This window comes from Globicephala melas, chromosome 2 (assembly GCF_963455315.2).
Source record: "Globicephala melas chromosome 2, mGloMel1.2, whole genome shotgun sequence".
Lineage (NCBI taxonomy): Eukaryota > Metazoa > Chordata > Mammalia > Artiodactyla > Delphinidae > Globicephala > Globicephala melas.
This window is the reverse complement of record NC_083315.2, coordinates 98,976,113-98,993,212: the sequence shown is the minus strand read 5'-3', so window position 1 is coordinate 98,993,212 and position 17,100 is coordinate 98,976,113. Positions and strand designations below refer to the sequence as shown.

At 40.9% G+C, this 17,100-nt stretch overlaps 1 protein-coding gene across 5 annotated transcripts in view; it reads right to left on the bottom strand.

The window, feature by feature from the left end:
* Nucleotides 1-11,779: 11,779 nt before the first annotated feature.
* GREM1 (gremlin 1, DAN family BMP antagonist) overlaps nt 11,780-17,100 on the bottom strand; it is a 42,898-nt gene continuing 37,577 nt past the window's right edge. For all 5 annotated transcript variants that reach the window (XM_060294517.1, XM_060294516.1, XM_030844162.2 and 2 more), the window contains exon 2: nt 11,780-15,958. In XM_060294517.1, coding sequence (XP_060150500.1) covers nt 15,403-15,957 — 555 coding nt within the window. In that variant the 5' untranslated portion in view covers nt 15,958 and the 3' untranslated portion in view covers nt 11,780-15,402. The remainder of the gene's footprint in view (nt 15,959-17,100) is intronic.

The following is a 17,100-nucleotide window of genomic DNA, read 5'->3' as shown; positions in this document are numbered from 1 at the left end:
CAAAATCTTCCTAGTTTGTTACTAAATAGGTTCCTGACCCACCCCCCCCACCACTACCCATTTATATAAAAATTCCAGATTGTGATGTGGCCTCTCCAATGCTATACAAATTGTAGTTTTTCTGAATTCCATGCACAGCATCCTCCCCCTCAAATAAAAAGAAAGACAAGTTTTATTTTCTTTGACTTGCCCTTGTCCTTTAGACTTAATTCCAGAATATTTCTCTAGAGTATTTAAATGAAAGCAAATCACATGTGCAACATTGTACAAATCATTTTGTGTCTCCAATTTCAGCTTGTTCACCTCTAAAATAGAGATCATTTAAATATCTTTCCTGCCTTTCTTTCAAAATTAATGAGGATCAGAAAAAATTACGTATACAAAAGCGCATCTTAAAATTTTAAAGCAGGGACTTCCCTGGTGGCACAGTGGTGAAGAATCCGCCTGCCAATGCAGGAGACATGGGTTCGAGCCCTGGTCCGGGAAGATCCCACATGCCGCGGAGCAACTAAGCCCATGTGCCACAACTACTGAGCCTGCACTCTAGAGCCTGCCAGCCACAACTACTGAGCCCATGTGCCACAACTACTGGAGCCCATGTGCCTAGAGCCCATGTTCCACAACAAGAGAAGCCACCACAATAAGAAGCCCATGCACTGCAACGAAGAGTAGCCCCTGCTCACCGCAACTAGAGAAAGCCTACGCGCAGCAATGAAGACCCAACGCAGCCAAATAAATAAATTTTAAATTTTTTTAAAAAATAAAATTTTAAAGCACTCTACAAAATCAACTTGTTTTCAAGTAACAAGGGGTATAAATTTTTGTTGGACTCAGAAAAATGTACCACATGATTTTATCGTTTCTTCCTTGTGGAACCCCACTAAAATGAAAGTAAAAACTATAAAGACTATGAACATACAAGACCAAAGAATGAGAAAAAAAACAATAGCAATTGAGTGATTTCAGTAAAATTTTTAGGAAATGGGTGGCAGACAGGACAGTGAACATTGACAGCACAATGGAAGAAGCTTCAAACTGACTTAAAAATCCTGAGAGAATCAAGGCTCAGAAGCAAGATGCAGCAGAAGAGAGATGTCACAGTGAGTTGCAAAGCTGGACACGAGGAGATTGAGTCTAAGTCTATATGCAGAAGGGCTGAACCCCCATGTCCTTTCCCAGCCAGGAAAGTCAGGTGTGGTAGGTTAAAGATGGTCACAAATTATTTGACACTTCATTCATCCGGAGGTAGGGTCATCCCCTTGCCTGAATCTGGGCAAGTCTAGTCTGACCAAATGAATAGGGTGAGAGTGACACTATATAGGTTTTCAGGCCCAACCTTAGGAAACTGTCAGCTTGCTCCTTCTTTTTCTTGGAACACTTGCTCTTGGAACCCAGCCACTATGTTCTCAGACGCCTAAGACTCATGAAGGGATCATTTGAAACTAAGCTTCCAGCTGTAGCCAGCATCCACTGCCCAACATCTGAGTGAGTCATTTGGGGGCATTTACCCCACTTGAGCCTTCAGATGATTCCAGCCCCAAGTGCTATCTGGCCAGCATGAGAAACCTCTACCCCAATTAAGAATTGCTCAGCTGAATTCAGTCAACTCATAGAACTATAAGAGTTAATAAGTTTAAAAAGTAAGCCACTAAGTTTTAGAGTGGTTTTTCATGCAAAAAGAGATAACTGGAACACCAGGTTATACCAGGCAACCGTAACCTCACATAACCTAACTTGACCATTAAAAAAGGCTTATTCTTTTAAGAAAATAACCTGGAAACCTCTGAATTCAGGACAACTAAAGACTGCCATGAGCCATAGAGCTAAAAAGAAGAGAAATAAATGAAAGTCGTCATGCTAAACAAAGAACACACCCATCCTTTTTCTCCCACCCTCACAGAAGACTAGTTGTGTCCAAAAAAGATGATAGTAGGGCCTTCTTTGGGAAAACTGAATGGCCCCAGAGAAAAGATCATTAAATACTGACATCTGGGGTTCCCCCGATGTAAAGGTTGCCTCACCCGTAGATTTCTTCACAGTTAAGGATACCAATTTAATGATGCTTCCCACACACAGATCTTCTCATCAACTTATCAGAGTGTCACTCTTAAATATGAAACACCACTAAGGATCCCCAACATCTTAGAAAAGTCAGAAATTAAACACACACACACACACACACACACCCAAAAATTCAGAGTTAAACAGAGACAATAGAGAGAACAGGAAAAAGATGACAAAGGAAAAAGATATCACATCCATGAAACAAAAACAGGATATTTCTTAAAAAGAGAGAGAGAGACAGAAGGAGAACAAGCAAAAGAGAGCCTTTAGAAATGATACATAATAGCCCAAATTAAAACTCATAGGAAAATATATATTTTTTATGCTGCAAAACAAATTACCAAAAACTCAATGGCATAAAGCAACACACATTTATTAACTCACAGGTTCTGTGGGTCAGGAGTCTGGGCACAGTTTAGCTGTGTCCTCTGCTGAGGGTCTCACAAGACAACAATAAATGTATCAGCCAGAACTAGGTTCTTATCAGAAGCTTGACCAGGGAAGGATCCAATTCTAAGTTCCTTCAAGTAGTTTGCAAAATTCATTTCCTTGCAGCTGTAGGATTCATGGCAGCTTGCCTCTTCAAAGCCACCAAAGAGAAAGAGAAAGATCCTAGAAAGATGGGAGCTACACTTTTATGCAATCACATTCACGTGATGATCACATGGATCCCATTCCCCTTGTCACGTTCCATTGATTAGAATCAAGTTCCAGGACCCAGCCACACTGAAGGAGAGGGTACCATGTAAAGATCTGAATATGGTTTTCCTGGGGGAATGACTTAAAACATGGTAGGGGTCACTTACAAATCTGCTTCCCACAGAAGAGTTGTAATAGTGCATTCAGGAAATCACTTAAAAAGCTATGGAAATAGAAGTGAAAATATAATAAACTGAGAGGATTGGTCTAGGATGTCTAATATCTGACTAATAGTATTTCTAGAAAGAGAGACCAGAGAAAAAACATGGAGAAATTTACAAAGAAATAATACAGGAAAATGTCCCAAAACTGAAGGACATGATTCTGTAGATTAAAAGGATTTATGGAGTGCCTATCAAAATTAAGAAGAGGGATTTCCCTGGCAGTGCAGTGGTTAAGAATCTGCCTGCCAACGCAGGGGACATGGGTTTGATCCCTGGTCCGGGAAGATCCCACATGCTGTGGAGCAACTAAGCCCGTGTGCCACAACAACTGAGCTTGCGCTCTAGAGCCCGTGCTGCAACTACTGAAGCCCTCATGCCTAGAGCCCATGATCCACAACAAAAGAAGCCACCGCAATGAGAAGCCCATGCACCGCAACAAAGAGTAGCCCACGCTCGCCGCAACTAGAGAAAGCCTGTGTGCCGCAACTAGAGAAAGCCTGCGTGCAGCAACAAAGCCAAAAATAAATAAATAAAATTAAAAAAAAATTAAGAAGAAACTCAACATCAAAGCACATCATTGTGAATTTTTAGAACACAAGAGATGAAATCCCTAATAGTTTCCAGAGAGAAAAATTAGAATTCCTTTGAGGTTCTTAAAAGCATGGCAGAACATAGAACACAATGGAGGAATGCCTTAAAAATTCTGAGGGCCTTAAAATTTTATGCTCATTAACTCTATAAATCAAAGGAGGAAAAACCAGAGACATTTTAAAATGTACAAGGACTCAGAGAACTCTCAAATAAAGAATAACCAGTCCACACTTAAGCAGGTTAAGTAGAGAGTCCTGAAAGGGAGTTCTTCAGTGAACAAAATGTAACTAATATATTCTATGGAATATTTTTATTTTCTTCCTTTCTTTCTTTCTTCCTTTCTGGGTGCGTTGGGTCTTCATTGCTGCACATGGGCTTTCTCTAGTTGCAGCAAGCGGGGGCTACTCTTCGTTGCAGTGCACGGGCCTCTCATTGTGGTGGCTTCTCTTGATGCAGAGCACGGGCTCTAGGCACGCGAGCTTCAGTAGTTGTGGCACGTGGGCTCAGTAGTTGTGGCGCACGGGCTTAGTTGCTCTGTGGCATGTGGGATCTTCCCGTACCAGGGCTCGAACCCGTGTCCCCTGCACTGGCAGGCAGATTCTTTACCACTGCACCACCAGGGAAGTCCCTCTTTGAAATATTTGAACACCTAAAAATCAGTATTATAGACATATAAAAAACTAATGGAGAATATAAAAATAAGGATAAGGATGGATACACATATTTATATGAATACCTAGTGAATGAAAAATGATCAAATAATTCTAGGATCAAAAAGTTGAACAAAGAAAAGTAATTCAGCAGTAAATAATAATTGTCATAACAATGCAAACTCTGATTATTGATGTAAGCAAAATTTGTGATATAATTGTATTGATAGGATAGAGTGAGCAAAGTGGACAACGAATGAGCTAAGGATTCTTTCCCACAACACTTTGCTGACAGACAATACGTAAAAATAAAATAAGAAATGGGAAAAATGGATGCAATGGCAGAAGAAACAGACAAAAAGAATTGAAAACAGTTGATCCTGAGGATGAGACTGAGGAGAGTCAGGTAGGAGAGATGGGACAAGAGACTGATGTCTTTCATTAGAAGCCTTTAAAATCTGGGTTTTTTTCCACCCCTGTGTTTATGAATTACTTTGACACCTATTCCTGTATCCTTTTAGATTGCCTACTGTACTATAGAGCATAGAAAGCTAAACACTTGTATTTCCCAGACTCCCATGAAGTTAATAATTTGCCCTAGGTCCTAATGAACAGACACACTACACTAGACTTGTAGGCAGAAGTAACCAACCTGAGTCAGCAACCATTCATAGAGACTCAATTTCTGTCAAGCACAGAGAGGGAGTCCTTGGGTTCTTGGGCAGCTGGGTTGCAGTTTCTACATGTGTCCCTAGTGACATAAAACGTGAATAGTAGGCAAACCAGTGGGGTTTTCCTACAATAGCCCCATGGTGTGTTGGACATTGTCCATGGCTAGCTCATTTCTGGATTTTATATTCTTATGTAACATCCAAACAAGATTCTTGCCCCCTCTCAAGAGGTTCTGTGAGCGATCTCATAACTTTTAATATACTTTTTTTCTGATTAAACTACCTAGACTGGATTCTGTTGTTTATAACCAAGAACACTCACTGATATATTTAATAAAAACAAGAATTAATTTTTAAAATTCATAATAATTTTTCTAGTCAACTAGTTTATAAATGTAATTCAAGGGACAATTTCTTTACCATGGTTTACAGTCTCTTCAGTTCAAAGCATCCTTTACTTCATTCTACTGGCATAAATTTTCAAAAATGTAATATTTAGAATCTTCAACATTAATATTCTCTTTCTGGGCCCTTAAATTGAAAACTTCAAGGTGAACAAGTGTTAATTAGGCCTTTTCTTCTTCCAAATTAAAACTGATTCCAAAATTTTGATCTACGAAGAGGATGCCTGAGTTTGAGATTTGAAGAGGAATTGAAAGGCAGTGTAACAGGTCGCTCCATGGTACTAAATATTGGATCCTATCAAGAAGGCCATGCTCTGGGCCTGCTAGAAAGTAAGTTACCTCTGATATATGTTAAGGTCTCACCTTCTGTAGACTAGTTTTGTTGCTACTGATGATACATATGTAAGATGGCGAACGTAACACTGCTCTGATTGCAAGAGATCATGAGAGACCAATTCACTAGAGTAAAAGCAACAGATTATAAAATCTAAAACTTTCTTAGTGATGCAGATATAGATGTTGGTCAGGACTCTTTGGGTTTTAAGTGACATATGTCCAATACAAACCAAGCCCAAAAGAGGAATTTATTTATTTATGGAACTGCAAGTATGCTAGTTTTTAAACTCTTTGATACTTCTCCCTTGAAAAGTTGAAGCCTAAAAACCCTCCTCTTGAATGTGGACAAACTTAGTGACTTGTTTCTGACTAATAGAATAAAATAAAAGTAAAGGTATGTGACTTTGGAGGCTATGTCGTGAAAGGTATGGTGGCTTCCCCGTTGCTTTCTCTTAGATTATTTTGCTGAAGGAAGCCAGCTCCCACGTCGTGAAGAGAAGTCCACATTGTGAGGAGCTGAGGCCTCCAGCCAACAGCCATGAGGGTGAGCCATATTGGATGTGGATTCTCCAGCACCGATCAGCCTTTAGATGATTGTAGCCCCTGCTGACACCGTGACTGCAAACTCATGAAAGATTTTGAGCCAGATACACCCAGCTTAGTCACTCCCAGATCCCTATCTGAACATGTGTGAGATAGTAAATGTTTGTTGTTTTAAGTTACTAAGTTTTGGCATAATTTGTTACAGAGCAATGTATAACTAATATGAAATGACTCAGAGGTTGGCCTAACTTCCAGCATAGCTTGATCCAGGGGAAAGAAAATCTGTCATCGAGATATTTAGTTCATCTTTTGGCTCTAGTTTTCTGTGTAGAAGCTTCATTCTTCAGAAAGTTTTATCCATACACTTGGGAAAGATGGCTGTCAACAGATTTTGTTCTACAGGCTTATTATGACTTGTGATCCTAGAAGAGGAAATAGATCTCCCAGCCATCATATAGGAAGATTCTGCGGACCCAGCTTGAGTTTCAAGCCCATTTCTAAAGCCAGTCATGGTGGCCGAGTGGAATGAGTATTCTGATTTTCTGCTGTGGCCTTATGTCACCCCTATGCCTAGAGAGGGATCAGGGAAAAACCATACAGTGATAAGAAGCCTGGATGGTACCACATGGAATGAGGGAAGGATAGTTCTAAAAAAAATTAAGGAAAAGAGATGAAAGAAGTAACAAACAATAGGTATCTACTGAAAAGCTATTCCCATATTTAAACTTCTGCTGTCATTGTGCATAGTATAAACTTCTACATTCAAGGGATCAGTATTGACAGTTGTGTAATGGGTTGTCTGGATGGCAGTGAAGCTCATTTCCAATGGACTCATGCTACGTGCTTTAGTGATAAATAGGATAGAGAAGGTGGTTTTGATCATGAGCATTGAAGACGGTAGAGTCCTTTTGTGAGCATTAGAATCTATGCCTTGTTTATATGATGATAGGGAACAGTGAGAATAATTATTTTATTATCTTTTGTTTGCTTTTGTCTTTTTATTAATTTTTATTGGAGTATAGTTGCTTTACAATGTTGTGTTAGTTTCTGCTGTACAGCAAAGTGAATCAGCTATATGTATACATATATCCCCTCTTCTTTGGATTTCCGTACCATTTAGGTCACCACAGAGCATTGAGTAGAGTTCCCTGTGCTACAGTAGGTTCTCATTATCTGTTTTATACATAGTAGTATATGTATGTCAACCCCAATCTCCCAATTCATCCCACCCCCCATTCCCCCTTGGTATCCATATGTTTGTTCGCTACATCTGTGTCTCTATTTCTGCACTGCAAAGTTCATCTGTATCATTTTTCTGGGAGAATAATTATTTTAAATACCTTGATACATACAATTATTTTAACCTTTTTTCCCAGTAAACTTGTTGGTGCAACAGGAAGTGAACACTGGTAATCCTCTACTTGGTAATCACCATTAAGACCATAGGAAGGTGTTTAGCACTGCTGTAATTTAGGCTTTTATCTTTTCCCACTTAAACGTTTGCAACCAGACTAAACTGTAGAGTTTAGGGATTCACAATTTGGCGATAAAACTAAAGATATGCAAAGAAATTACTGTAAAAGTTAGGAGAGTGATTATTATTATGGTGTGAAAAAATGGTAAAATTGAGCTGGGGCATAGAAGAGCTTCTGCAGAGACTGGAAAAAATATATTTCTTAACCTAATGGCCGTTAAAAGAGTGCTTGCCTTATAGCAATTCTTTATTGTAAATTTTGAAATCAGGAAGTGTGAGTCCTTAAACTTTGTCCTTTTTCAAGAATATTTTGGCTATTCTGGGTCCCTTGCATTTTCATATAAATTTTAGGATTAGCTTGTTAATTTCTGCAAAGAAGCCAGTTAAGGATTTTGATAGAGATTGTGTGAAATCTGTAGAGCAATATTAATTCTTCTAATTCATGAACACAAGGTGTCTTTCTGTTTATTTAGGTGTTCCATAAATTCTTTAAACGGTGTTTTATAGTTTTATTACACTTCCTTTGTTAAATTTATTCCTATGTATTTTGTTCTTTTGATGCTATTGCAAATGGAATTATTTTTTAATTTTGTTTCAGAGTTTTCACTGCTAGTGTATAGAGTACAATTAATTTTTGAATATTGATCTTGTATCCTGCAACTTTGATATTAGCTTTTGCTATGGTCTGAATGTTTGTGTCCCCCCAAATTCATACGTTGAAATCCTAACCTCACCAAAGATAATGGAATTAGTAGGTGGGGTCTTTGGGAGGTGCTTAATTCATGAGGGTGGGACCCTCATGAATGAGATTAGTGCCTTATAAAAGGGGATCCAGAAATATCCCTAACACCTTTCACCATGTGAGGACACAACAAGAAGTCCGGGACCTGAAAGCAAGCCCTCAGCTGACCAATGTAGCACCCTGATCTTGGGTTCCCAGCCTCCCAAACTGTGAGAAGTTACGTCTGATGTTCATAAGCTACCTAATCTGTGGTATTTTGTTATAGTAGCCTGAATAGACTAAGACAGCACTAATACTTTTTTTGTAAATTCCTTAGGATTTCTACATATAAGATCATGTCATCTGAAAATAGAAATAGTTTTACTTCTTCCTTTTTAGTCTGGATGACTTTATTTTCCCTTACTTGCCTAATTACCCTGCTAGAGCCTCCAGTACAATACTGAAGAGAAGCGGTAAAGATATTTTAATGCAGAAATTTTCAGCCTTTCTTTCACCTTTAAGTAATGTTAGTTGTTGGTTTTTCATACATGCCCTTTTCAGGTTGTGGAAATGCCCTTTTATTCCTAGTGTGTTGAGTGATTGTATCATGAAAGGGTGTTGGATTTTGTCAAGTGATTTTTCCATATGATTGTGTTTTTTTTCCTATATTCTATTAATATGTCATATTGCATTGATTTATGATTAAACTAACCTAACATTCCTGGGCAAATCTCACTTAAGCATGGTGTATAATCCTTTGTATATGTTGCTGGATTCACTTACTTAGTATTTTGCTGAGGATTTTTGCATCTATGTTTATAAGTGATATTTGTCTATAGTTTTCTTTTATGATGTTTTGTCTGGTTTTGGTTTTCATGGTAATACTGGTCTCATGGGATGAGGTAGAAAGTGTTTCTATTTTCTTAGAAGAGGTTATAAAGAATTGGTATTAATTCTTTAAATATTTGGTAAAATTCACCAGTGAAGCCATATGGTCTTAGGGTTTTCTTTGTGCAAAGTTTTTTGAATACGAATTCAATCTCTTTATTTCTGATAGTTCTATTCAAATATCTGTTTCCTCTTGAGTTAGTTTCAGGAGTTTGTGTGTTTCTAGGTGTTGTGAACACCTGTATAAACAGAGTAGACCCTTACCCAAAGTTTGGTTCAGACGGGTGACACCACAAACACCCCAAGAGTATATGAAAAGATTTATTACTCACATAATGAGGCTTTCTGTGGAGAGCAGGGCAGGCCTCCCAACCTGGTCTGAAAATGGCTTAAGAGAGCAGGGAAAGGAAACTGACTTGCAGTTTTTATGATGGTTAACAAATGATGCTGGGATGAGGGTTCCCACCTGGGGGAGAGGGGCCCTTGTATAGTTCAATCATCTCATCAGTGGTAAATGAAAGAACCTGGGCTTTCTTCTCAGCTTGCTCAGATGTGGGACAGAGGGGAAGAGAGAGGAGTAAGGCTTAAAAGACTAGGAATTTGTCCATTTTATCAAAGTTTCTAATTTGTTGGCATACAATTGTTTATGGTATTCTTATAGTCCTTTTTATTTTTGTAAGTTTCATAGTACTTTTCCCTTTTTTTTTTTGCGGTACGCGGGCCTCTCAATGTTGTGGCCTCTCCCGTTGCAGAGCGCAGGCTCCGGATGCGCAGGCTCAGCGGCCATGGCTCACGGGCCCAGCCACCCCGCGGCATGCGGGATCTTCCCTGATCGGGGAACGAACCCGCGTCCCCTACATCGGCAGGCGGACTCTCAACCACTGCACCACCAGGGAAGCCCCATCCTTTTAAGCTTTTTGTTTAGGCTATTGCTTGCCCCAACTGCTCTACTGCCTCATGCAGCCACAAAAATAATCAGTTGCCTCTGCTTTCAACGGGGCTTTTCACACTTGGCAGTTTCCAATTAGGTCAAGTAAAGATACCTTTGCAAGGGGGGCCTTCAGGGCCTGACAGGTCAAATAATTACAGTTCTCTGGGTATTTGGCTTTGAAACAACTCCAGTCTCATTCTACCTCTTCCAGTGGCTGCCAGACTGCTGGTATTCACTATAGTTGCCAGCTGTCGGTTTTCAAGTCTTCTATGGAGCTGGAGAGGGAGATGAGAATAGGGCAAGTTACAAAATCACAGTGCTCACTGTTGTTACAGAGATTCAGCTTTTCTCTTCAATAAACGTTCCTCAGACTGCGGCAAGCCTTAGGTTAATTTCCAGAGTTCTAAACATTTTTGCCAGTTTCTCATTGCTTTTATGGAGGAAAAAATTTTCAAAACTCCTCACTCCAACATTTTTGCTGATGTCTTGTTACATACTTTTTTTGAAACCTAGAATGCATTTGTTTCCAATCCCACTACCTTTTCAAACCCTGTCCAGCCATTACCTCCTAGGTGTGAGTGTGGCTTTTCTGAGGACACTGTCTCCTAGTACTTGCTGCCTTCTTTCCGCTCCAAGTCCAAGGAGGCCGCGACAGAAAGAGTGGTGGCAAAGAGGCTTCGAATGTTTCGGAGCTGGGGCTCCTGATGACGCCATCTACAAACTCAGGGTGGCCTTCATCATTAGATGAAATAAGCAAGAGTTGGATCTATTTTTAGACTGCTGCATTCTATCCTTAAAAGAACAAACTGATAAGTTGAAAATCTCACAGTTTTCCATAGTGTTTAAGTGCACAGCTACTGCAGTTAAGACTTATGAGTTCACTGCCTCCTAGCAGTGATGATAATGGTATTCATATTGTTGAGTCACTATGAAAATTAAGTGGAAAACAAAATCCTTGACAGTGTCTGGCATAAGCACTCCATATATAGTTTCTGGCACTTTCATTATCACTGGCAGAGTACCAATACCTAGTATAAATCCTGTATTGTACATCTGAGTAGAAAGGGACCTCAGAAATCCACTCATTCAATTGCATATCCAGGACAATACCTCACAATGCTGCAAATCCCTATCAAATGACATCTAGCATACGTTTTAATATTTCCAAGGACAGGGAGTTGACCATCTCAAAGGCAACTCATTGCATTGCCGCATCACTCTCGTCGTTAGAAAGCTCTTTCTTCTACTGAGCCCCAAATCTTTCTCCCCCTTTTCCCCTGAACACCTCAAAATAAAGCTATTATCTTTTCAGTGTGACAATTCTTCCACTATCTGAAGGCTTCTCAGAAGCATTCTAACTCTTCTTTCTAGCTCTGGGGAAGAGGTTGGTACTTTCCACTGCTCACCAGATCTCCCCTGCCTCTAATTGCCATGGCCTGAGGTGTCCTCCTGAAATCAAGTGGGACCTGGAAGGTCTGAGTGGAGAAAATAAATTTCCTTTCAGATCACAAGAGATCTCATGATCTGTTTTCTACCTCCCTTCCCATGACAAGTGAATCCCTGCCCCAGCCCTGCCCTGTGAACATTACCAATGAAATACACACACACACACACACACACACACACACACACACACACGCAAACAGAGAAGAGGTTCAATTTATTGATTGCTCTTTGGGAAAGGTTATATAGAACATTATTGTGGTGGAATTAAATTCTAGTTACAGATTCATAAAACGTTGCTTTCAACCCAATTAGCTTTTATGAGACTATCAAATCCCCTCTCATCCTCAGAGACAGCAGAGGACCCCAGTCATAGTCTTCATAAATTTGTTGTTTTAAATGATTAAAGCAGACATAATACATAATGCAGTTGATATTAAATACATTGAGAATGACAAATCAGTAGAACTACTTTCACTCTTCAGCATTAACTGGTCATTTATAAATGTTCTGTACATACATTTTTTATTTCAGATTTTCTCCTTAAAGGAACTTGTGAACTGTTCATTATTATCTGCTATTTGTTTGTATACACACATTTTAATTCTTCCAAAATAACATTTAAGATCTTTCTTAAATTGCCTCAGAAATGTTAACCTTTAAGGAACATTCAATTAAAAAAATAAAAGCTCAGGTCTTGACTCTGTAACACACGTTCAGATGTGTCAAGATTTTGTTTCCCTCTGATAAAAGCCTCCAACAATATACAATGCGCCAGCCTCTTCTTTTGCTCAACTCAGAGGAAGTCATATAAAGGAGAAAAAAAACATGCTTGAAATCACAGTGACCAAAGGATTTGAGTTAATAATTACATTAAATAACCATAACTTTTTGATTAACTATTCACATTCCACACAGTGGAAATTATCCTTTCCTCCAGATTTTTCACTTACATTTTTAACTTTGCAGAACTACAATAACAAAAAACAACTTACAGACTTGCAGGATGTGTTTTTCTCTTTTAATGCCAAGCACAAAGTGTACGTCATAAAATTCATATTTGGTGTTTGGCATTATTTTAATAGGAAAGATCTAGATCACAAATATCTTGCCATAAAAAATTCTACTATAGTAATGAAAAAAACATATCATTACATCATCGGTGACTCCAATACAATATGTGACAGATACGGCACGTTCAATAAATGTTGGAAGACACGCGGGACTTGGGCTAGTCTTAATGTAGACACAATAAGAAAAGCAGACATTTCCCTCTTTGGCTAGTGCTGTGCTTTTAGGGCAGTTATGCTGCTGATTACCCCAGTGAAGCTCATTTTGAGGAAATTCTCTTTACTTAAGCCAAATCCAACTTACATGCAAGACTGTGGTACAGGGCTTCCCTGGTGGCGCAGTGGCTGAGAGTCCGCCTGCCGATGCAGGGGACGCGGGTTCGTGCCCCGGTCCGGGAGGGTCCCACATGCCGCGGAGCGGCTGGGCCCGTGAGCCATGGCCGCTGAGCCTGCGCGTGCGGAGCCTGTGCTCCGCAACGGGAGAGGCCGCAACAGTGAGAGGCCCGCGTACCGCAAAAAAAAAAAGTAAAAAGAAGATTCCTGCTGCCAACTGAAGTCATCTCTTTTTAACAAAACTGCATGCTCGTGGCAGAGTCAGAACAAGAGAGATTCGGTGTGTGCTGGTTCTGAGCGTCCTTCCTCCTCTCTAGTGTGGTTTTATATTTTCAGCTCCTTCCCCTTTCTTTTCCTCTCCCCCACCCTCAAAATTCTAGCTTAGCATTTGCATGCTTAATTAAATCCATTCTGCATTTTATTGTTGGGAGGACGTGGACGATACAAGGATTTAGGGCAGGGGCATACGGTGTATGTGACATGCACAGACGATGTGTTTGCACAAATTCGCCTAGTGTAGAATCATCAGTAGTGAATTTCAAAGTTTTAAAATTAGACCCAATATTTCGGGTGTTCAAGATGACTTCTGCCTCAAAGTATGGTTCCTATTTATTTGTTAGTAGGGAAAGCACTGGACCAAAACAAAAATAAAATAAAAACAGCCTCTTTAGTTGCATTGGTTCTTTGAATGCTGGAGCCTTCATGGGCAACTGAAACACAAGTCTATGGTGTTTGTTTCCCATGTTACACATGACTTGGCTGGTGAGACTGAGAGGATGCAAGGCAAGAATCGTATCGGGGGTGGGGGGGTTTACATATAAAACCTCAGGCTTGAAGAGAGCAAGTTGTCCAAATCCAAAATGCAGGAAGGTTCACCCACCCTGTGCTTTGGCCATCAGATAAATACTAAATACGCATTGCAAATAACCTAAGTTTAATCAGGGAACAGTAGTTTCCAAATGGTTACAATGTTACATAAATCCTACCAGCTGTAGGACAGCTAATGCACACAAACACTCTCATTTCTTAACTGGGGGTTCCCATTAGACCCTTCAAGGGCAAAGGAAGAAGGGCTGGTGTATCCCTTACATGTCCTCCCTGACTTTTGACTACTCCTTAGCCAGAGGCAATCTCCTTCCTTTCCTTACTCTCCTCTGCTCTCCAGCTCAATCTCTTATAGATGGCTAAAACAAAAAGACCCCAAACATACTTCTTTCTAGAAAGGAGCAGGCCTAAACGCTCTTATCTTAGCCTGGTCCTTCACTGTCAGGTACATTCGGCAGAGGCAGAATCTTTACAATACAGGGTTGTGGCTCTCAGAAACATGACACAGGAATAAGGAACTGGGAAAGAGGTGATTATACCCCAGCCTAAAGGAAAGATAATAAGACCTTCTGCTTATAAGGTTTTTGTCTTTTGCCTATTCCTGTGGGGGGGGGGGGGTTTCTGAACTACATCTTTTGTCCATCTGAGGGGCCAAGCAGGAGGGGATGTTTTGGTTTTGCTCACTCACTTGGTTCTGAAAATAGGAGTGGTCAATATTTATGTTTTAAGTTTGGTATTGGGTTACAGCTAATTTCCACAGTCACAGTGACTCACAAAGTTAATGATCTTGGGGGGGCAATTTCATTTCTCCTCTGTTTCCTTGGGTTCTTTAAATACCAGGAAAAAACTTGCTAAAGCATGGGTCTCACCATGTTTGGGGGTTGGCCTTTCCAGGCTCTGCACACCTCCCTCCTGAATTTTGCTGGGCCAACTGGTCCTCACCTGCGATCTCTCCCTTCTCTCAATCCTCTAACCTTCCTGCCCTACCAGCCTCCCCCAGAGTCTGAAAGGTCTTCCCCAAATAGGAAACATTTGCATCTGTGGTCAAGTGAGTTACTTTAGAGCCTCTGGCAGGTAGGGGATTAGACGGAAATAGTCACTGAGATCCTAAGAAGGGATGGACTGTGACAGGGAAGAGGAAGGGGGAAAGCAAGCACAGGTTGAAATATCCTAAGGCCAAGGCAGCACTAAAACAGATCTCTTGCCCTCAGAGTAGCCTCTTCCATTAACATTCATTCTGAAGGGAGGTTCTGGTCCCCAGGAGGGCACATGGAAGACCAAGGCAGAACCCTGCCCCTCCAAATGTGCCTCAGGTGGTGTGGGCTTTCCGTACCATCCCGCATGGAAGCAGATACGTTTACATAATAGGAAGTACCCTCTAGCAGAGACTGTGTTTCCTCTGGTGTCTGCAAACAACCACAGGGACCCATGCACACTCATGCACACAAACTACGCACTAGCAGGCTCCTGGCAGAAGGCAGCTGGTGGTTCTTCTTGCCTCTAGATTTAAGCCAAGTAAGAATCAGGTTGATTTAGGTCTGGTTCTGGGCCCGCCTGGGGGCTTGCACCCCAAGGACAGGCTGGGTAGGCCCGGCTTAATCCAAATCGATGGATATGCAACGACACTGCTTGACACGAGTGACCCTCTTCTTCTTGGTGGGTGGCTGTAGTTCGGGGCAGTTGAGCGTGACCATCATGGTGGTGAACTTCTTGGGCTTGCAGAAGGAACAAGACTGAAAAGAGCCCTCCTCCTTCCGGATGTGCCTGGGGATATAGAAGGAGTTGCACTGGCCGTAGCAGAAACGGTTGATGATGGTGCGGCTGTTGCAGCCCTCCTCGTGGATGGTCTGCTTCAGCGGCTGGGTTTTGCACCAGTCTCGCTTCAGGTATTTGCGCTCCGTCACATGCAGGGCCTCCTGGCTGGACTCCAGCACTTCCTCCCCGGGCACGGTAGTGCCCCGCCCCTGGCCCCGCCCCCGGTTCCTGGAGCCAGGCTGCTGGGGAGACTGAGTCTGCTCCGAGTCATTGTGCTGGGCCTTGTCTGGCGGGGGGATGGCCCCTTGGGACCCCTTCTTTTTCCCTTCAGCAGCCGGCAGCAGGGTCCCCAAGAGGAGAAGCAGGGCTCCCACAGTGTAGGCCGTACGGCTCATGCTAAAGGGGGGAGACACAGAGAGGAGAGACATGAAAAATGGAAAAGATAATTAATGAAAACATTCATAAAACAGCTAATGTTTTGTCAGGCACTTGCTAAACACTCGACGTAAACGATTTCATTGCCTCTCACGGTATCTCCGTGCATTAGGTACTGTTATTCTCGTGACCCTCTGGGCCATTAAGCCATGAAGTAGCTTGCCCAGGGTCAGCCAGCGAATAAGCCAAGATGTGAGCTCTGTCACTTGTCCTCCCAGGGGAATTGCTTCCTGGCTTCTGACACCAACTACGTTTGACTTTGTATTATGGTCCCTTAACTGTATTCATTCTTTTTTTCTTTTAATTGAAGGATAGTTGATTTATAATGTGTTAATTTCAGGTGTACAGCACAGTGACACAGTTATACATATATATATATTTATTCTTTTTCAGATTCTTTCCCATTATAGGTTATTACAAGATACTGAATACAGTTAGGGTCCTTGTTGTTTATTTTATATATAGTTATTCATTCTTGCACTTGACAATATTTGGTTAAGTTCCTGCTACGTAAATAGATGAATTAGCCTCGCCAGCCAGAGGGCTCATCTGACAGGAAAGGGTCTCACTATTTCTCCCTGACTGGCCTGAGCCCTTCCTGAGTTCGCTTCATTGGATGCTTATGAGATGTTCAGTGTTATCAGGCATCGGAAGGAGATGTGTGGAGGCCAGAAAGAGGAAGAATCCTTCACAGGAAGAGCACTAGACGAAAAGTCAAGACTCAGCTTCTAGTCGAAGTCCTAGGATAACAGCTTGCTTTCTGACCTAGAGAAAATTTCACTTTACCTTTTAATAAATGACTTTATTTAAGCAAAGATACAAACACCTCATATCCCCAGATATGTTGTTCAGATCAAAATTGATGTAAAACTGAAAGCAATTAGAAAACTAACTAAATATGGTGGTACTGCAGACAGAACAAATTACTTTACCAGAAAGATCACGTAATTCATAAGATTCCTGGATCACTCATTCTCATTTTTATACTGGGCACAGATATTCATTATATCATTCTTAATACCACGATACACATTGTTCTACTTTTATTTATTTATTTTAATTTATTTATTTATTTATTTTTGGCTGTGTTGGATCTTTGTTTC